This window comes from Cherax quadricarinatus, chromosome 6, assembly GCF_038502225.1.
Source record: "Cherax quadricarinatus isolate ZL_2023a chromosome 6, ASM3850222v1, whole genome shotgun sequence".
In the NCBI taxonomy this organism is placed as follows: Eukaryota; Metazoa; Arthropoda; class Malacostraca; order Decapoda; family Parastacidae; genus Cherax; species Cherax quadricarinatus.
The window spans coordinates 15,491,680-15,514,606 of NC_091297.1; the positions used below are offsets into that span (position 1 = coordinate 15,491,680).

The 22,927-nt window shown below is 42.9% G+C and overlaps 1 protein-coding gene across 6 annotated transcripts in view; it reads right to left on the reverse strand.

Annotated features, from left to right (window-relative positions):
* The window catches only part of LOC128694145 (carboxypeptidase D), a 346,813-nt gene that overhangs the window by 302,168 nt on the left and 21,718 nt on the right, over window positions 1-22,927 (reverse strand). For all 6 annotated transcript variants that reach the window (XM_070080625.1, XM_070080611.1, XM_070080597.1 and 3 more), the window contains exon 2: window positions 21,146-21,375. In XM_070080625.1, coding sequence (XP_069936726.1) covers window positions 21,146-21,375 — 230 coding nt within the window. The remainder of the gene's footprint in view (window positions 1-21,145; window positions 21,376-22,927) is intronic.

Below are 22,927 nucleotides of genomic sequence, written 5' to 3' on the forward strand. Positions count from 1 at the left end.
CTTAACTACTAATTACTACTTGATATAAAGTATAAAATGAAAGCTTAGCCATGAACAAGTAGTTGAAGTGAGAAAAAAATTCAAAACAGAGTGGAAATAACACAACAGCTATAAAAGACATAAAAAGTCAGAAAATTTACCATAAGGAAAGCAATCTTGTCTTTTATATACATATTGGTGAGAAACAATTTACAGTGGACCCCCGCTTAACGATCACCTCCAAATGCGACCAATTATGTAAGTGTATTTATGTAAGTGCGTTTGTACGTGTATGTTTGGGGGTCTGAAATGGACTAATCTACTTCACAATATTCCTTATGGGAAAAAATTCGGTCAGTACTGGCACCTGAACATACTACTGGAATGAAAAAAGTTTGTTAACCGGGGGTCCACTGTATATGGTAAAACAATAGTGGCTGAATGCTGTAATAAAATCAAGAGAAAGTAGCATAACAACCAGTGGTAAATTTAAAACAATAATATGGCAAATTGTTCAATGAAGACATTACACCACATGCATAGTTCTGCTATTTTAACTACAAATATATATATATATACAGTGGACCCCCGCATAACGATATTAATCCGTTCCTGAGAGCTCATTGTTATGCGAAATTATCATTATGCGAATGAATTTTCCCCATAAGAAATAATGGAAATCAAATTAATCCGTGCAAGACACCCCAAAGTATGAAAAAAAAAAATTTTACCACATGAAACATTAATTTTAATACACACAAACTGAAAAAGACATGCACAGTTATATGACACTTACCTTTATTGAAGATCTGGTGATGATTGATGGGATGGGAGGAGGAGAGAGTCTTAGTGTTTAGAAGGGGAATCCCCTTCCATTAAGACTTGAGGTGTCAAGTCCTTTTCCGGGGTTACTTCCCTTCTTCTTTTAATGCCACTAGGACCAGCTTCAGAGTCACTGGACTTCTGTCGCACAACATATCTGTCCATAGAGGCCTGTACCTCCCATTCCTTTATGACTTTCCTAAAGTGGTTCACAACATTGTCAGTGTAATAGTCACCAGCACGGCTTGCAATAGCTGTGTTAGGGAGATTGTCATCAAAAAAGGTTTGCACTTTAAGCCACATTCCACACATTTCCTTAATCTTTGAAGTAGGCAACTTCTTCAATTTCTCTCTCCCCTCCTCCGAAACAGTTTCCTGAGGTCTGGCCTCTTGCTGTTGAAGTTGATCTAGCAGCTCATCAGTGGTTAGTTCTTCATTGTCCTCCTCCACCAACTCTTCCACATCATCCCCACTAACCTCCAACCCCAAGGACTTTCCCAATGCCACAATGGATTCCTCAACTGGCATAATCCTCTCAGGGTTAGCCTCAAACCCTTCAAAATCCCTTTGGTCTACACATTCTGGCCACAGTTTCTTCCAAGCAGAGTTCAAGGTCCTCTTAGTCACTCCCTCCCAAGCCTTACCTATAAGGTTTATACAATTGAGGATATTAAAGTGCTCTCTCCAAAACTCTCTTAGAGTCAATTGAGTTTCTGAGGTCACTACAAAGCACCTTTCAAACAGAGCTTTTGTGTACAGTTTTCTGAAGTTTGCAATAACCTGCTGGTCCATGGGCTGCAGGAGAGGAGTGGTATTAGGAGGCAAAAACTTCACCTTAATGAAGCTCATGTCCCCATAAAGTCGCTCTGCCACGTCTGTAGGATGACCAGGGGCATTGTCTAAAACCAGGAGGCACTTAAGGTCTAATTTCTTTTCAGTTAGGTAATTTTTCACATTGGGGGCAAATGCTTGGTGTAACCAGTCATAGAAAAAGTCCCTAGTGACCCATGCCTTACTGTTTGCCCTCCATAGCACACACAAATTAGCCTTGAGGATATTCATTTGCCTGAACGCTCTGGGAGTTTCTGAGTGATACACTAATAAAGGCTTCACTTTGCAATCACCACTAGCATTGGAACACCTCAACAGAGTAAGCCTGTCTTTCATAGGCTTATGTCCTGGGAGTGCCTTTTCCTCCTGAGTAATGTAGGTCCTGTTTGGCATTTTCTTCCAACACAGGCCTGTTTCATCACAATTAAACACTTGTTCAGGTTTCAGTCCTTCACTGTCTATGTACTCCTTGAATTCCTGCACATATTATTCTGCTGCTTTGTGGTCCGAACTGGCAGCCTCACCATGCCTTATCACACTATGTATGCCACTACGCTTCTTAAATCTCTCAAACCAACCTTTGCTGGCCTTAAATTCACTCACATCAGCACTAGTTGCAGGCATTTTTTTAATTAAATCCTCATGCAACTTCCTAGCCTTTTCACTTATGATCACTTGAGAGATGCTATCTCTTGCTATCTGTTTTTCATTTATCCACACCAATAACAGTCTCTCAACATCTTCTATCACTTGCGATCTCTGTTTCGAAAACACAGTTGAACCTTTGGCAAGAACAGCTTCCTTGATTGCAGTTTTCTTGGACACAATAGTAGCGATGGTTGATTGGGGTTTACTATACAACCTGGCCAGCTCAGAAACACGCACTCCACTTTCATACTTAGCAATGATCTCTTTCTTCATCTCTATAGTAATTCTCACCCTTATTCCTGTAGGGTTAGCACTAGAAGCTTTCTTGGGGCCCATGGTCACTTATTTTGCAGATAAAATCACCAAAAACACTGTAATAATACGAAATGTTCCGATTGTACGCTTGGATGTTACCGCGGAGGCTGGCTGGTAAACAATGCCACCGGCGGAACATGTGAGGCTGGCTCAGGCCACACATTCAACACGTCTCGGACGAATAGCGTTGAGCGGGTTTTTTAGCAGTATGAGAGGCAAAATCATAGCGATAAAATGTATTGGTATGCGGATTTAACGTTATGTGATGCCAACGGTATGCAGGGGTCCACTGTATATACATTATATATATATATATATACAGTGGACCCCCGCATACCGATGGCATCACATAACGATTAATCCGCATACCGCTTGCTTTAATCGCAAAAATTTTGCCTCGCATACCGCTTAAAAACCCGCTCACCGATTTTCGTCCGAGATGCGTCCAATGTGCGCCCTCAGCCAGCCTCACATGTGCCGCCGGTGGCATTGTTTACCAGCCAGCCTCCGCGGTAACATCCAAGCATACAATCGGAATATTTCATATTATTACAGTGTTTTCGGTGCTGTTTCTGGAAAATAAGTGACCATGGGCCCCAAGAAAGCTTCTAGTGCCAACCCTACACCAATAAGGGTGAGAATTCCAATAGAGATGAAGAAAGAGATCATTGATAAGTATGAAAGTGGAGTGCGTATCGCCGACCTGGTCAGGTTGTACAAGAAACCCCAATCAACCATCGCTACTATTGTGGGCACCAGAAAGGCAATCAAGGAAGCTGTTCTTGCCAAAGGTTTAACTGTGTTTTCGAAACAAAGATCGCAAGGGATGGAAGATGTTGAGAGACTCTTATTGGTGTGGATAAATGAAAAACAGCTAGCAGGAGATAGCGTCTCTCAAGTGATCATAAGCGAAAAGGCTAGGAAGTTGCATGAGGATTTAATTAAAAAAATGCCTGCAATTAGTGCTGATGTGAGTGAATTTAAGGCCAGCAAAGGTTTGTTTGAGAGATTTAAGAAGCGTAGTAGCATACATAGTGTGATAAGGCATGGTGAGGCTGCCAGTTCGGACAACAAAGCGGCTGAAAAATATGTGCATGAATTCAAGGAGTACATAGAGACTGAAGGACTGAAACCTGAACAAGTGTTTAATTGTGATGAAACAGGCCTGTTTTGGAAGAAAATGCCAAGCAGGACCTACATTACTCAGGAGGAAAAGGCACTCCCAGGACATAAGCCTATGAAAGACAGGCTTACTTTGTTGATGTGTTCCAATGCTACTGGTGATTGCAAAGTTAAGCCTTTATTAGTGTATCACTCTGAAACTCCCAGAGCGTTCAGGCAAAAGAATGTCCTCAAGGAGAATTTGTGTGTGCTGTGGAGGGCAAACAGTAAGGCATGGGTCACTAGGGACTTTTTCTATGACTGGTTACACCATGCATTTGCCCCCAATGTGAAAGATTACCTAACTGAAAAGAAATTAGAACTTAAGTGCCTCCTGGTGTTAGACAATGCCCCTGGTCATCCTACAGACGTGGCAGAGCGACTTTATGGGGACATGAAATTCATTAACATCAAGTTTTTGCCTCCTAATACCACTCCTCTCCTGCAGCCCATGGACCAGCAGGTTATTGCAAACTTCAAAAAACTGTACACAAAAGCTCTGTTTGAAAGGTGCTTTGTAGTGACCTCAGAAACTCAACTGACTCTAAGAGAGTTTTGGAGAGAGCACTTTAATATCCTCAATTGTGTAAACCTTATAGGTAAGGCTTGGGAGGGAGTGACTAAGAAGACCTTGAACTCTGCTTGGAAGAAACTGTGGCCAGAATGTGTAGACAAAAGGGATTTTGAAGGGTTTGAGGCTAACCCTGAGAGGATTATGCCAGTTGAGGAATCCATTGTGGCATTGGGAAAGTCCTTGGGGTTGGAGGTTAGTGGGGAGGATGTGGAAGAGTTGGTGGAGGAGGACAATGAAGAACTAACCACTGATGAGCTGATAGATCAACTTCAAGAGCAAGAGGCCAGACCTGAGGAAACTGGTTCAGAGGAGGGGAGAGAGAAATTGAAGAAGTTGCCTACTACAAAGATTAAGGAAATGTGTGCAAAGTGGCTTGAAGTGCAAACCTTTTTTGATGAAAATCACCCTCACACAGCTATTGCAAGCCGTGTTGGCAACCTGTACACTGACAATGTTGTGAAACACTTTAGGGAAGTCATAAAGGAACGAGAGGTACAGGCCACTATGGACAGATATGTTGTGCGAAAGAAGTCCAGTGACTCTGAAGCTGGTCCTAGTGGCATTAAAAGAAGAAGGGAAGTAACCCCAGAAAAGGACTCGACACCTCAAGTCTTAATGGAAGGGGATTCCCCTTCTAAACACTAACACTCTCTCTCCCCTCCTCCCATCCCATCAATCATCACCAGATCTTCAATAAAAGTAAGTGTCATGTAAGTGTGCATGCCTTTTTCAGTTTGTGTGTATTAAAATTAACATTTCATGTGGTAAAAAATTTTTTTTTTCATACTTTTGGGTGTCTTGCACGGATTAATTTGATTTCCATTATTTCTTATGGGGAAAATTCATTCGCATACCGATTATTTCGCATAACAATGACCCCTCTTGCACGGATTAAAATCGGTATGCGGGGGTCCACTGTATATATATGTATATGTGTGTGTGTGTGTATATATATATATATATATATATATATATATATATATATATATATATATATATATATATATATATATATATATTATATATATGTATATATATACAGTGGACCCCCGGTTAACGATTTTAATCCATGCAAGAGGGATAATTGTTATGCGAAATAATCGTTATGCGAATGAATTTTCCCCATAAGAAATAATGGAAATAAAATTAATCCGTGCAAGACGCCCAAAAGTATGAAAAAAAATTTTTTTTTACCACATGAAATGTTAATTTTAATACACACAAACTGAAAAAGGCATGCACAATTAAATGACACTTACTTTTATTGAAGATCTGGTGATGATTGATGGGATGGGAGGAGGGGAGAGCATTATCTTCTTACTGTTTAGAAGGGGAATCCCCTTCCATTAGGACTTGAGGTAGGAAGTCCTTTTCTGGGGTTACTTCCCTTCTTCTTTTAATGCCACTAGGACCAGCTTGAGAGTCACTGGACCTCTGTCGCACAACAAATCTGTCCATAGAGCTCTGTACCTCCCGTTCCTTCAAGACTTTCCTAAAATGGGCCATAACATTGTCATTGAAATAGTCACCAGCACGGCTTGCAACAGCTGTGTCAGGGTGATTTTCATCTATAAAGGTTTGCAGTTCAACCCACTGTGCACACATTTCCTTAATCTTTGAAGTAGGCACAATGGATTCCACAACTGGCATAGGCTTCTCAGGGTTAGCCCCAAACCCTTCAAAATCTTTCTTAATTTCCATACTAATTCTCACCCTTTTTACCACAGGGTTGGCACTAGAAGCTTTCTTGGGGCCCATGGTCACTTATTTTCCAGAAACAGCACCGAAAACACTGTAATAATACGAAATATTCCGAGTGTATGCTTGGATGTTACCGCGGAGGCTGGCTGGTAAACAATGGGACGGCCGGCACATGTGAGGGCACATTGGACGCGTCTCGGACGAAAATCGGTAAGCGGGTTTTTAATCGGTATGCGCGGCAAAAATTTTGCGATAAAAGTAATCGGTATGCGGAAAAATCGCTATGTGATGCCATCGTTATGCGGGGGTCCACTGTATATATATATATACAGTGGACCCCCGGTTAACGATATTTTTTCACTCCAGAAGTATGTTCAGGTGCCAGTACTGACTGAATTTATTCCTATAAGGAATATTGTGAAGTAGATTAGTCCATTTCAGACCCCCAAACATACACGTACAAACGCACTTACATAAATACACTTACATAATTGGTCGCATTCGGAGGTGATCGTTATGCGGGGGTCCACTGTATATATATATATATATATATATATATATATATATATATATATATATATATATATATATATATATATATATATATATATATATATATATATATAGGGAGGTACCACCTCTAGAACTGTTATGGGGACCCTCATCCTCAGAGAAAAGAATAAACTTGCTTCTGGGAAAACTCAAGATTCTCCCTGAAGCTGTTTGAGAATTTTCTCCTACCACCCCCTATATTATGTATATATATTTTATTTAAAGACAAAATACATTGACAAAACATTCACAAAAATATGATACAAAGTAAAACAACATAGGTAACTCAGAGCTACATCTCGAATACTTCGTCCAGCTCCCCTGCGGTGGGCCGCGTGCCCAGAATGCTGCAGGCATTTCCTCTCTGGATCGCAACACTGAGTCTCTGAAAGAGGAAGCTGGTCGCCCTGTGGTCCTTGGTTTCTATGATGAGCTTTTCACCCAGCTCTTTGAGGAACTTTAGAGCACACTTGCCCCATGCTCCAAGGGTCTCCGACCCTATTGGAATGAAGTTATAGCAAGGGGGAAGGTCTTCATATTTTCGGATCTTCTGGGTCTCCCTGTGGCTGGCCGCTCCACCCCCTTCCACTACAGAGTATGGCAAGTAGGTGTCTGCCAGTGTGGCAGCACAGGTGTAGTCCCAGGCAATCTGCTTTCCATCCTTCCAGGGTAGCATAGTGGCTCCATCAGGACGCTTTTGACTTCCATCAGACCTCTGTACTTGGGGTTCCCGTTGAGCTGGGCAACGGGCTGTGGCGAGGCTTCTCTTTATTATGTCATTGATCTCCTCATGTCTGGCATACTTCCCTTCTGCTGTGTGGCACACGAGACCATGGAGTCCGAATTGATCAGCTGTCGCCCTGCCGCAAATACACCTATGTTCGGTGAGGATGGGGGCGGCTAGGCGAAGAGCAACACCAATCCGAATGGCCTGTGGGTCGAGACGGGTGCCCAGGGAGGAATTGGGAACAGCTAACAGGAAATCTCCTGAGTGTGGTGCCTTCACTGCCAGGAGACGAGCTTTGTTCTTTCCTGAAGCATTGGAGAGCATTGTGTTGGCGATTTTTTCCATGATCGGTTTGTCCCAGTGGGACTGTTTGTGCTGTTTGGGAGGAGCTGGTCTACTGGAGGAGTCTGTAAGGGTGTCCCACCGAATTGCTGCTTCAGTAAACCTGGGGTCTTGAGCTCCTACCAAGTCTCTCAAGCGTTCGGGCACTATCTTCTTGACTAATGCACTGGAAGCCAAACACGAAGACAGAAAAGCAGGTAAAGCAACATGCGTTGCTTTACGCACCCCTATACCTCCCAGTCGCACTGGGAGGGTTGCCTGATCCCATTGCTCATCCTCTAGTGACAGGTTCAGTGCCTTCTTAAAAGTTGATCTCAGGTGTGCATCATATTCATCAAGTGTTGGGTTGTCAAAAGAGGGTGCACACCTCAAGAAGTAAGTGAGTCTTGGCATAGTAAGACACCTTGTGAGGAGATACAGAGCATCATGGGCATCAAGATCGCTTATTCTCTCCTCCATTCTCATAAGGTCATTCAATTTGTCCCTGAGGACAGTATCAATGGCCTGGTGACCCAGCGGTGCCCCCAAGAGGGTACTGTTGGACGGAGTTGTAAAAGTAGGCCTTAGACAAGGATGTGTGATGTCACCGTGGTTGTTTAATATATTTATAGATGGGGTTGTAAGAGAAGTAAATGCGAGGGTCTTGACAAGAGGCGTGGAGTTAAAAGATAAAGAATCACACACAAAGTGGGAGTTGTCACAGCTGCTCTTTGCTGATGACACTGTGCTCTTGGGAGATTCTGAAGAGAAGTTGCAGAGATTGGTGGATGAATTTGGTAGGGTGTGCAAAAGAAGAAAATTAAAGGTGAATACAGGAAAGAGTAAGGTTATGAGGATAACAAAAAGATTAGGTGATGAAAGATTGAATATCAGATTGGAGGGAGAGAGTATGGAGGAGGTGAATGTATTCAGATATTTGGGAGTGGACATGTCAGCGGATGGGTCTATGAAAGATGAGGTGAATCATAGAATTGATGAGGGAAAAAGAGTGAGTGGTGCACTTAGGAGTCTGTGGAGACAAAGAACTTTGTCCTTGGAGGCAAAGAGGGGAATGTATGAGAGTATAGTTTTACCAACGCTCTTATATGGGTGTGAAGCATGGGTGATGAATGTTGCAGCGAGGAGAAGGCTGGAGGCAGTGGAGATGTCATGTCTGAGGGCAATGTGTGGTGTGAATATAATGCAGAGAATTCGTAGTTTGGAAGTTAGGAGCAGGTGCGGGATTACCAAAACTGTTGTCCAGAGGGCTGAGGAGGGGTTGTTGAGGTGGTTCGGACATGTGGAGAGAATGGAGCGAAACAGAATAACTTCAAGAGTGTATCAGTCTGTAGTGGAAGGAAGGCGGGGTAGGGGTCGGCCTAGGAAAAGTTGGAGGGAGGGGGTAAAGGAGGTTTTGTGTGCGAAGGGCTTGGACTTCCAGCAGGCATGCGTGAGCGTGTTTGATAGGAGTGAATGGAGACAAATGGTTTTTAATACATGACGTGCTGTTGGAGTGTGAGCAAAGTAACATTTATGAAGGGGTTCAGGGAAACCGGCAGGCCGGACTTGAGTCCTGGAGATGGGAAGTACAGTGCCTGCACTCTGAAGGAGGAGTGTTAATGTTGCAGTTTAAAAACTGTAGTGTAAAGCACCCTTCTGGCAAGACGGTGATGGAGTGAATGATGGTGAAAGTTTTTCTTTTTCGGGCCACCCTGCCTTGGTGGGAATCGGCCAGTGTGATAATAATAATAATAATAATAAAATATATATATATATATATATATATATATATATATATATATATATATATATATATATATATATATATATATATATTTTTATTTTTTTATTATCACACCGGCCGATTCCCACCAAGGCAGGGTGGCCCGAAAAAGAAAAACTTTCACCATCATTCACTCCATCACCGTCTTGCCAGAAGGGTGCTTTACACTACAGTTTTTAAACTGCAACATTAACACCCCTCCTTCAGAGTGCAGGCACTGTACTTCCCATCTCCAGGACTCAAGTCCGGCCTGCCGGTTTCCCTGAATCCCTTCATAAATGTTACTTTGCTCACACTCCAACAGCACGTCAAGTATTAAAAACCATTTGTCTCCATTCACTCCTATCAAACACGCTCACGCATGCCTGCTGGAAGTCCAAGCCCCTCGCACACAAAACCTCCTTTACCCCCTCCCTCCAACCTTTCCTAGGCCGACCCCTACCCCGCCTTCCTTCCACTACAGACTGATACACTCTTGAAGTCATTCTGTTTCGCTCCAATCTCTCTACATGTCCGAACCACCTCAACAACCCTTCCTCAGCCCTCTGGACAACAGTTTTGGTAATCCCGCACCTCCTCCTAACTTCCAAACTACGAATTCTCTGCATTATATTCACACCACACATTGCCCTCAGACATGACATCTCCACTGCCTCCAGCCTTCTCCTCGCTGCAACATTCATCACCCACGCTTCACACCCATATAAGAGCGTTGGTAAAACTATACTCTCATACATTCCCCTCTTTGCCTCCAAGGACAAAGTTCTTTGTCTCCACAGACTCCTAAGTGCACCACTCACTCTTTTTCCCTCATCAATTCTATGATTCACCTCATCTTTCATAGACCCATCCGCTGACACGTCCACTCCCAAATATCTGAATACGTTCACCTCCTCCATACTCTCTCCCTCCAATCTGATATTCAATCTTTCATCACCTAATCTTTTTCTTATCCTCATAACCTTACTCTTTCCTGTATTCACCTTTAATTTTCTTCTTTTGCACACCCTACCAAATTCATCCACCAATCTCTGCAACTTCTCTTCAGAATCTCCCAAGAGCACAGTGTCATCAGCAAAGAGCAGCTGTGACAACTCCCACTTTGTGTGTGATTCTTTATCTTTTAACTCCACGCCTCTTGCCAAGACCCTCGCATTTACTTCTCTTACAACCCCATCTATAAATATATTAAACAACCACGGTGACATCACACAACCTTGTCTAAGGCCTACTTTTACTGGGAAAAAATTTCCCTCTTTCCTACATACTCTAACTTGAGCCTCACTATCCTCGTAAAAACTCTTCACTGCTTTCAGTAACCTACCTCCTACACCATACACTTGCAACATCTGCCACATTGCCCCCCTATCCACCCTGTCATACGCCTTTTCCAAATCCATAAATGCCACAAAGACCTCTTTAGCCTTATCTAAATACTGTTCACTTATATGTTTCACTGTAAACACCTGGTCCACACACCCCCTACCTTTCCTAAAGCCTCCTTGTTCATCTGCTATCCTATTCTCCGTCTTACTCTTAATTCTTTCAATTATAACTCTACCATACACTTTACCAGGTACACTCAACAGACTTATCCCCCTATAATTTTTGCACTCTCTTTTATCCCCTTTGCCTTTATACAAAGGAACTATGCATGCTCTCTGCCAATCCCTAGGTACCTTACCCTCTTCCATACATTTATTAAATAATTGCACCAACCACTCCAAAACTATATCCCCACCTGCTTTTAACATTTCTATCTTTATCCCATCAATCCCAGCTGCCTTACCCCCTTTCATTTTACCTACTGCCTCACGAACTTCCCCCACACTCACAACTGGCTCTTCCTCACTCCTACAAGATGTTATTCCTCCTTGCCCTATACACGAAATCACAGCTTCCCTATCTTCATCAACATTTAACAATTCCTCAAAATATTCCTTCCATCTTCCCAATACCTCTAACTCTCCATTTAATAACTCTCCTCTCCTATTTTTAACTGACAAATCCATTTGTTCTCTAGGCTTTCTTAACTTGTTAATCTCACTCCAAAACTTTTTCTTATTTTCAACAAAATTTGTTGATAACATCTCACCCACTCTCTCATTTGCTCTCTTTTTACATTGCTTCACCACTCTCTTAACTTCTCTCTTTTTCTCCATATACTCTTCCCTCCTTGCATCACTTCTACTTTGTAAAAACTTCTCATACACTAACTTTTTCTCCCTTACTACTCTCTTTACATCATCATTCCACCAATCGTTCCTCTTCCCTCCTGCACCCACTTTCCTGTAACCACAAACTTCTGCTGAACACTCTAACACTACATTTTTAAACCTACCCCATATATATATATATATATATATATATATATATATATATATATATATATATATATATATATATATATATATATATATATATACAGTGGACCCCCGCATACCGAGACGGTTGGAGGCAGTGGAGATGTCCTGTTTAAGGGCAATGTGTGGTGTAAATATTATGCAGAAAATTCGGAGTGTGGAAATTAGGAGAAGGTGTGGAGTTAATAAAAGTATTAGTCAGAGGGCAGAAGAGGGGTTGTTGAGGTGGTTTGGTCATTTAGAGAGAATGGATCAAAGTAGAATGACATGGAAAGCATATAAATCTATAGGGGAAGGAAGGCGGGGTAGGGGTCGTCCTCGAAAGGGTTGGAGAGAGGGGGTAAAGGAGGTTTTGTGGGCAAAAAAAAAAAAAAAAAAAAAAAATATATATATATATATATATATATATATATATATATTTATATATATATATATATATATATATATATATATATATATATATATATATGTGTGTGTATATATATATATTTTTTTCTTTTTCAACAAGTCGGTCGTCTCACACCGAGGCTGGGTGACCCAAAATAGAAAGAAAATCCCCAAAAAGAAAATACTTTCATCATCATTCAACACTTTCACCACACGCACACATTATCACTGCTTTTGCAGAGGTGCTCAGAATACAACAGTTTAGAAGCATATACAGTGGACCCCCGGTTAACGATTTTAATCCGTGCAAGAGGGGTAATTGTTATGCGAAATAATCGTTATGTGAATGAATTTTCCCCATAAGAAATAATGGAAATAAAATTAATCCGTGCAAGACACCCAAAAGTATGAAAAAAAAAATTTTACCACATGAAATATACATTTTCCCACACACAAAGAGAAGGATACATGCACAATAGTAGAGTAGTACATGCACAGTATATATTGTGCATGTACTAGTCTACTAAATGAAGAATAAATGACACTTACCTTTATTGAAGATGCAGCAATGACTGATGAGACACTGTGTCCTGGGAGTGCCTTTTCCTCCTGAGTACTGTAGGTCCTGTTTGGCATTTTCTTCCAGAACAGGCCTTATCACACTGTGTATGCCACTACGATTCTTAAATCTCTCAAACCAACCTTTGCTGGCTTTAAATTCACCAATATGAGCACTAGTTCCAGGCATTTTTCCCTGTTCACCTGGGTGTTAGTCGACTTGTGTGGGTTGCATCCTGGGAGATAAGATTAAGGACCCCAATGGAAATAAGTTAGACAGTCTTCGATGACACTGACTTTTTTGGGTTATCCTGGGTGGCAAATCCTCTGGGGTTAATTGTTTCTTGGTATTCTCAATAAGCCACACCAACAACGGTGCTACAGCAGCAGCAGCAGCTGACAGTGCAGCAGCAGCAGCAGCTGACAGTGCAGCAGCAGCAGCAGCAGCTGTACCACCAATAGTAGCGATGGTTGATTGGGGTTTATTATACAACCTGGCCAGCTCGGAGACATGCACTCAACTTTCATACTTATCAATGATCTTTTTCTTCATCTCTATTGTAATTCTCACCCTTATTGCTGTAGGGTTGGCACTAGAAGCTTTCTTGGGGCCCATGGTCACTTATTTTCCAGAAAAAGCACCGAAAACACTGTAATAATACGAAATATTCCGATTGTATGCTTGGATGTTACCGCGGAGGCTGGCTGGTAAACAATGCCACCGGCGGAACATGTGAGCGCGTCTCGGAAGAAAATCGGTAAGCGGGTTTTTAAGCGGTATGTGAGGCAAAATTTTTGCAATTAAAGTAAGCGGTATGCGAAATAATCGCTATGTGATGCCATCGTTATGCGGGGGTCCACTGTACATATAAAGATACACAACATATCCCTCCAAACTGCCAATATCCCAAACCCCTCCTTTAAAGTGCAGGCATTGTACTTCCCATTTCCAGGACTCAAGTCCGACTATATGAAAATAACCGGTTTCCCTGAATCCCTTCACTAAATATTACCCTGCTCACACTCCAACAGATCGTCAGGTCCCAAGTATCATTCGTTTCCATTCACTCCTATCTAACACGCTCATGCACGCTTGCTGGAAGTCCAAGCCCCTCGCCCACAAAACCTCCTTTACCCCCTCTGTCCAACCCTTTCGAGGACGACCCCTACCCCTCTTTCCTTCCCCTATAGATTTATATGCTTTCCATGTCATTCTACTTTGATCCATTCTCTCTAAATGACCAAACCACCTCAACAACCCCTCTTCTGCCCTCTGACTAATGCTTTTATTAACTCCACACCTTCTCCTAATTTCCACACTTCGAATTTTCTGCATAATATTTACACCACACATTGCCCTTAGACAGGACATCTCCACTGCCTCCAACCGTCTCCTCACTGCTGCATTTACCACCCAAGCTTCACATCCATATAAGAGTGTTGGTACTACTATACTTTCATACATTCCCTTCTTTGCCTCCATAGATAACGTTTTTTGACTCCACATATACCTCAACGCACCACTCACCTTTTTTCCCTCATCAATTCTATGATTAACCTCATCCTTCATAAATCCATCCGCCGACACGTCAACTCCCAAGTATCTGAAAACATTCACTTCTTCCATACTCCTCCTCCCCAATTTGATATCCAATTTTTCTTTATCTAAATCATTTGATACCCTCATCACCTTACTCTTTTCTATGTTCACTTTCAACTTTCTACCTTTACACACATTCTCAAACTCATCCACTAACCTTTGCAATTTTTCTTTAGAATCTCCCATAAACACAGTATCATCTGCAAAAAGTAACTGTGTTAATTCCCATTTTGAATTTGATTCCCCATAATTTAATCCCACCCCTCTCCCGAACACCCTAGCATTTACTTCTTTTACAACCCCATCTATAAATATATTAAACAACCATGGTGACATTACACATCCCTGTCTAAGACCTACTTTTACCGGGAAGTATTCTCCCTCTCTTCTACACACCCTAACCTGAGCCTCACTATCCTCATAAAAGCTCTTTACAGCATTTAGTAACTTACCACCTATTCCATAAACTTGCAACATCTGCCACATTGCTCCTCTATCCACTCTATCATATGCCTTTTCTAAATCCATAAATGCAATAAAAACTTCCCTACCTTTATCCAAATACTGTTCACATATATGTTTCAATGTAAACACTTGATCTACACATCCCCTACCCACTCTGAAGCCTCCTTGCTCATCCGCAATTCTACATTCTGTCTTACCTCTAATTCTTTCAATTATAACTCTACCGTATACTTTTCCTGGTATACTCAGTAAACTTATTCCTCTATAATTTTTACAATCTCTTTTGTCCCCTTTCCCTTTATATAAAGGGACTATACATGCTCTCCGCCAATCCCTAGGTACCTTCCCCTCTTCCATACATTTATTAAACAAAAGTACCAACCACTCCAACACTATATCCCCCCCTGCTTTTAACATTTCTGTCATGATCCCATCAGTTCCAGCTGCTTTACCCCCTTTCATTCTACGTAATGCCTCACGTACCTCCCCCACACTTACATTCTGCTCTTCTTCACTCCTAAAAGATGGTATACCTCCCTGACCAGTGCATGAAATTACCACCTCCCTTTCTTCCTCAAGATTTAAAAGTTCCTCAAAATATTCTCGCCATCTACCTAATACCTCCCTCTCCTCATCTACTAACTCCCCTACTCTGTTTTTAACTGACAAATTCATACTTTCCCTAGGCTTTCTTAACTTGTTTAACTCCAAAATTTTTTCTTATTTTCATTAAAATTTCTTGACAGTGCCTCTCCCACTCTATCATCTGCTCTCCTTTTGCACTCTCTCACCATATATATATATATATATATATATATATATATATATATATATATATATATATATATATATATGTCGTGCCGAATAGGCAGAACTTGCGGTCTTGGCTTAAATAGCAACGTTCATCTTGCCATATAGGACAAGTGAAAATTTGTGTATGCAATAATTTCGCCAAAATCATTCTGAACCTAACGAAAAAAATATATTTCACTGTGTTTGTTTAGTGTTAAATTACTGTAAACAAATCTAAAATATATTTAGTTGGGTTAGGCTAAAATAAATTGTTCTTGTTATAATAAGGTTAGGTAAGTTTTCTAAGATTCTTCTGGTGCAAAATTATAAATTTTTACATTAACATTAATGAAAAAAATATATCTTTAAACATATAAAAGAAAATTTCAGAAAGGATTTAATTTTAGATGAGTTCTTGCTAATTGACCAGTTTTACATATTCGGCACGACATATATATATATATATATATATATATATATATATATATATATATATATATATATATATATGTCGTGCCGAATATGTAAAACTGGTCAATTAGCAAGAACTCATTTAAAATTAAGTCCTTTCTGAAATTTTCTCTTATATGTTTAAAGATATATTTTTTTCATTAATGTTAATGTATAAAATTTTAATTTTGCACGAAAAGTATCTTAGAAAACTTACCTAACCTTATTATAACAAGAACAATTTATTTTAGCCTAACCCAACTAAATATATTTTAGATTTGTTTACAATAATTTAATAATAAACAAACACAGTGAAATATATTTTTTTCGTTAGGTTCATAATGATTTTGGCGAAATTATTGCATACACAAATTTTCACTTGTCCTATATGGCAAGATGAGCATTGCTATTTAAGCCAAGATAGCAAGTTCTGCCTATTCGTCACTAAATATATATATATATATATATATATATATATATATATATATATATATATATATATATATCTTTCTTCTTCTTTCAACACATCAGCCGTATCCCACCGAGGCGGGGTGGCCAAAAAGGGAAAACAAAGTTTCTCCTTTTACATTTAGTAATATATACAGGAGAAGGGGTTACCAGCCCCCTGCTCCCGATACATATATATATATATATATATATATATATATATATATATATATATATATATATATATATATATATATATATATATATATATATATATATATATATATATACAGTGGACCCCCGCTTAACGATCACCTCCAAATGCGACCAATTATGTAAGTGTATTTATGTAAGTACGTTTGTACGTGTATGTTTGGGGGTCTGAAATGGACTAATCTACTTCACAATATTCCTTATGGGAAAAAATTCGGTCAGTACTGGCACCTGAACATACTACTGGAATGAAAAAAGTTCGTTAACCGGGGGTCCACTGTATATATATATATATATATATATATATATATATATACACAGTAAACAGTAATCACTGTGGGATGTACATTCACTATTTTTCTTATCAAGTGGTGCACTTAGGAGTCTGTGGAGACAAAGAACTTTGTCCTTGGTGGCAAAGAGGGGAATGTATGAGAGTATAGTTTTACCAACGCTCTTATATGGGTGTGAAGCATGGGTGATGAATGTTGCAGCGAGGAGAAGGCTGGAGGCAGTGGAGATGTCATGTCTGAGAGCAATGTGTGGTGTGAATATAATGCAGAGAATTCGTAGTTTGGAAGTTAGGAGGAGGTGCGGGATTACCAAAACTGTTGTCCAGAGGGCTGAGGAAGGGTTGTTGAGGCAGTTCAGACATGTGGAGGGAATGGAGCGAAACAGAATAACTTCAAGAGTGTATCAGTCTGTAGTGGAAGGAAGGCGGGGTAGGGGTCGGCCTAGGAAAGGTTGGAGGGAGGGGGTAAAGGAGGTTTTGTGTGCGAGGGGCTTGGACTTCCAGCAGGCATGCGTGAGCGTGTTTGATAGGAGTGAATGGAGCCAAATGGTTTTTAATACTTGACGTGCTGTTGGAGTGTGAGCAAAGTAACATTTATGAAGGGGTTCAGGGAAACCGGCAGGCCGGACTTGAGTCCTGGAGATGGGAAGTACAGTGCCTGCACTCTGAAGGAGGGATGTTAATGTTGCAGTTTAAAAACTGTAGTGTAAAGCACCCTCTGGCAAGACAGTGATGGAGTGAATGATGGTGAAAGTTTTTCTTTTTCGGGCCACCCTGCCTTGGTGGGAATCGGCCAGTGTGATAATAAAAATAATAATCATCTTTCTGTCAAGATTAATGTTCTTGTTTCTCTTTTCTTCTGTGCCCTCCTCATTTGTGACCCTTAATTTCTTGACTCTGAAATTTCCATTCTTCACAGCTCATTCTTTCACCTTGGCTATCCTTCCAATTTCATAAAATCTGCCCATTAAATGGCCTTTCTTCTCTTTCTAACACACTTCTGTGAAATCCATTATTCTTTGCCTTCCCTGCATTTCTACCCTTAAAACCTTAACAACACACTCTATCCTCCAGGTTTTCATCAGATTAATGGCCATTGTTTCAGGTGCCCACTCCATTTCCTGTTATTCCTGTCTTCTCCAACACTTTGGTAAAACTGGCAACTCTTTCTAACAGACTTAAAGAGCGCAAAAGACGAGTTTGCCTTGGGATAACGAATAATGCTGTTTTCTCTCATGTCAGAGATCCCAACCACTATTACCAGGTCCTCTTCAAAAATGCTGTCTTGTTGAAGTAGCTCTTATACACAACTTTTGTTATATGAATCATAGTTTTGGGTTTGCTACTGTAGATGTCTGCCTATCTCATTACCTTGTCAAATGATGTAAACTTCAAAATACATGTACCTGTGACTTGACCTAACCTTTGTTGCCTCTTCTCCCATTTCATTTGTCACCTGCATTATCTTTTTCTTTGCCTTTCTGTCTTCTGCCTTGGTGGGTTTTGTCCCTGGGCTTTTCCCTGTGGGTTTTGCCCTAAACCCATGGGCTAGTAGCCCTTCAATGCTGCTTTGTTCTCTTATTATCGTCGTCGTCGTCCTCCTCGTCCTCGTCCTCCTCGTCGTCGTCCTCGTCCTCGTCCTCCTCGTCGTCGTCCTCCTCCTCCTCCTCCTCCTCCTCGTCGTCCTCCTCCTCCTCCTCCTCCTCCTCCTCGTCGTCGTCGTCCTCCTCCTCCTCCTCCTCGTCGTCCTCGTCGTCCTCGTCGTCGTCCTCCTCCTCCTCGTCGTCGTCGTCGTCCTCCTCCTCCTCGTCGTCGTCGTCGTCGTCGTCCTCCTCCTCGTCCTCCTCCTCGTCGTCCTCCTCCTCCTCGTCGTCGTCGTCGTCGTCGTCGTCCTCGTCGTCCTCGTCGTCGTCCTCCTCCTCCTCCTCGTCCTCCTCCTCGTCGTCCTCCTCCTCCTCCTCCTCCTCCTCCTCCTCCTCCTCCTCGTCGTCCTCCTCCTCCTCGTCGTCCTCCTCCTCCTCGTCGTCCTCCTCCTCCTCGTCGTCCTCCTCCTCCTCGTCGTCCTCCTCCTCCTCGTCGTCCTCCTCCTCCTCGTCCTCCTCCTCCTCCTCGTCGTCGTCGTCCTCCTCCTCCTCCTCCTCGTCGTCCTCCTCCTCGTCGTCGTCCTCGTCGTCGTCCTCGTCGTCGTCCTCGTCGTCGTCCTCGTCGTCGTCCTCGTCGTCGTCCTCGTCGTCGTCCTCGTCGTCGTCCTCGTCGTCGTCCTCGTCGTCGTCCTCGTCGTCGTCCTCGTCGTCGTCCTCCTCCTCCTCGTCCTCCTCGTCTTCCTCCTCTTCCTCTTCCTCTTCCTCGTCGTCGTCATCATTGTCGTCGTCGTCGTCGTCGTCGTCGTCGTCCTCCTCCTCCTCCTCCTCCTCCTCCTCCTCCTCCTCCTCCTCCTCCTCCTCCTCCTCCTCCTCCTCCTCCTCCTCCTCCTCCTCCTCCTCCTCCTCCTCCTCCTCCTCCTCCTCCTCCTCCTCCTCCTCCTCCTCCTCCTCCTCCTCCTCCTCCTCCTCCTCCTCCTCCTCCTCCTCCTCCTCCTCCTCCTCCTCCTCCTCCTCCTCCTCCTCCTCCTCCTCCTCCTCCTCCTCCTCCTCCTCCTCCTCCTCCTCCTCCTCCTCCTCCTCCTCCTCCTCCTCCTCCTCCTCCTCCTCCTCCTCCTCCTCCTCCTCCTCCTCCTCCTCCTCCTCCTCCTCCTCCTCCTCCTCCTCCTCCTCCTCCTCCTCCTCCTCCTCCTCCTCCTCCTCCTCCTCCTCCTCCTCCTCCTCCTCCTCCTCCTCCTCCTCCTCCTCCTCCTCCTCCTCCTCCTCCTCCTCCTCCTCCTCCTCCTCCTCCTCCTCCTCCTCCTCCTCCTCCTCCTCCTCCTCCTCCTCCTCCTCCTCCTCCTCCTCCTCCTCCTCCTCCTCCTCCTCCTCCTCCTCCTCCTCCTCCTCCTCCTCCTCCTCCTCCTCCTCCTCCTCCTCCTCCTCCTCCTCCTCCTCCTCCTCCTCCTCCTCCTCCTCCTCCTCCTCCTCCTCCTCCTCCTCCTCCTCCTCCTCCTCCTCCTCCTCCTCCTCCTCCTCCTCCTCCTCCTCCTCCTCCTCCTCCTCCTCCTCCTCCTCCTCCTCCTCCTCCTCCTCCTCCTCCTCCTCCTCCTCCTCCTCCTCCTCCTCCTCCTCCTCCTCCTCCTCCTCCTCCTCCTCCTCCTCCTCCTCCTCCTCCTCCTCCTCCTCCTCCTCCTCCTCCTCCTCCTCCTCCTCCTCCTCCTCCTCCTCCTCCTCCTCCTCCTCCTCCTCCTCCTCCTCCTCTCCTCGTCCTCCTCCTCCTCTTCCTCCTCCTACTCCTCCTCCTCCTCCTCCACCTCCTCCTCCTCCTCCTCCTCCTCCTCCTCCTCCTCCTCCTCCTCCTCCTCCTCCTCCTCCTCCTCCTCCTCCTCCTCCTCCTCCTCCTCCTCCTCCTCCTCCTCCTCCTCCTCCTCCTCCTCCTCTCCTCGTCCTCCTCCTCCTCTTCCTCCTCCTCCTCCTCCTCCTCCTCCTCCTCCTCCTCCTCCTCCTCCTCCTCCTCCTCCTCCTCCTCCTCCTCCTCCTCCTCCTCCTCCTCCTCCTCCTCCTCCTCCTCCTCCACCTCATCCTCCTCCTCCTCCTCCTCCTCCTCCTCCTCCTCCTCCTCCTCCTCCTCCTCCTCCTCCTCCTCCACTCTGGATTTTCCTTCCCATTATGTACTCTCTCAATTGTGATTTGATAATGGTCCACAATGGGCCAAAACATCATTCTAATATTCCCTCACAAAGTATGAGCTTTTGGCAAATTTTTCCAGCCACAGTAGTGTGACTTTTTATTTGTTAACAGTAATCACACATAGATACTCTAATTATAGGTAAGTAATCTCACATATACAATGTCATACCTCAAAAACAAAAAGACTAAAATTAAGATGTTTAAAATTAACAACAAATATTAGCATATAAAAATAATCTTAAGTGATCAGAACTACTGTAAAATACAATATATGTAGGCACTATTTACTGTAATTTAAAAATGAAAACTAGCATTAAATCTACAAATTTAAAGCCTTACTCCCACAAAGTCGGAAATAGGAAAATAATTTTTGCGTAGGAAATCCTTCACATAAGAAACGTTTAGAGCTAACCTTGTATCATCAAATGGATAACTTGCAACAACTGAGCCTCCATGAAGATTTCCAGATAATACAAAAGGATTATTCACAATCCAGCTCATAACAGCTAAAGTCTCAGGTTCACGATTGGTATACAATTCTTGTTCAGATGGAAATTTCCACTGTGAGGGAAAATTCCGATTTAGATCAACGTTGTTAGCATTTTCTCGTCCTGATCTGCCGTAGCTATCACACGCACCTTCCTGAAATTAGTAAAAAAGGGAGAGACTGATTATAAAGAGCAATATTTTTTACAATGTCTGTCACTAACTGGGAACATGACCTAATTAGCAGTTGCTATGTACAGTTCTGTCCATAGCACAAGTCAAATTTGTAGACCTGGGCCTACACGGAAATGGACGCATCTAACATCAACACTCTGACTGACCAGGCCATGAAAAAGAGGCTTACGTGGAGACTTGGCACTATCTACATAGTGCCTACAGGCGACTCGGAATGCAATATGTTAGGCTGACTGGTTAATAAAAAGATAAAAATTTATTGTACAACAGTTTTACAAAATGTTGCTTATAAGCACATTACTTTTCTGAAGAACTAATAAGTAAAAATTCAGTTATATCTTTCTTTCTTGTTTATAAATATAGCTTAATATTACCTCCTTAAATCTATAAAACTATTAGGATACAGTATACATTATATATATAGACAATATAGATATACTATTTTCTACTATTTTCAGTTCTGCTCAATTCTTTATTAGGAAATACAGCATGCAAAAAATTTCAAAACATAAGAAAACTGTAACCATTTCAACTTGAATATTTATACAGCATATACAATGCATATACCAGGGGCGGACAATTATTTAGATTGGTGGCCCACTTCATGAAAGGTCGGATAACACAACCCCCACCCATACCATCCACCCCCTATAATTTCTCCACAGCCAAATGCCTTCACCCACACTGTCCCAACCAACACCATACACCACATAATCTGCCCATACAGTTTCCTCCATGACCACACACCTACACCATTCCTATGGCCACATTATACCATGACTTCACACCCACAACTTACAATACCCTTCACCTTAACATGCCATCTACATACCTAATCATTTAAGTCACCCATCACCCTCGTTACCTCCTATGTTACCAACCACACACTCCCTCACCCAGTCACCCATCAACCAATCACCACCCACACCAGGCCACCAACAACCACACCTTTCACCCATACCACTACCCCACAGCTCCACTCCCACAACCCCATGCCCACACTTTACCTATGCTTTCATGGCCCACACACCTTAACACGTCATCTACATCCTTAGTCACATAGCCACCCACCACCCTAACTACTGCTCACATCAACCGCACACCCAGTTACCCATCAACTACACCACCCACACCAGACCACTGACATTGCCACCCACATGGTCACTATCGCCCAAGAAACGACCACAAAATCTGTGAAGAGCTCAGCCTGATCGACCAGGCAAACACCAGATGAGCTTGGCCCATGGTCGGGCTCCGATAGTGAAACTCTTGAAACTCTTCAAAGGTATATCAAAGGTAAAGGTGAGATTTAGGGAGGTACAGTATTCTCAGAGGAGACAGGAAGGCTACCAGCAAACAAAAGAGGCAGAGTGCATCAGCAAACGTTGCAAACGATACACACAACTAGTGAGGCGGTGAAACTGTTGCAATGTGACTTAGATACCTTGAAGATGGTGGGACCAGACAATCTCTCTCCATGGTTCCCAAAAGAGAAAGCAAAGACACTGTGTGT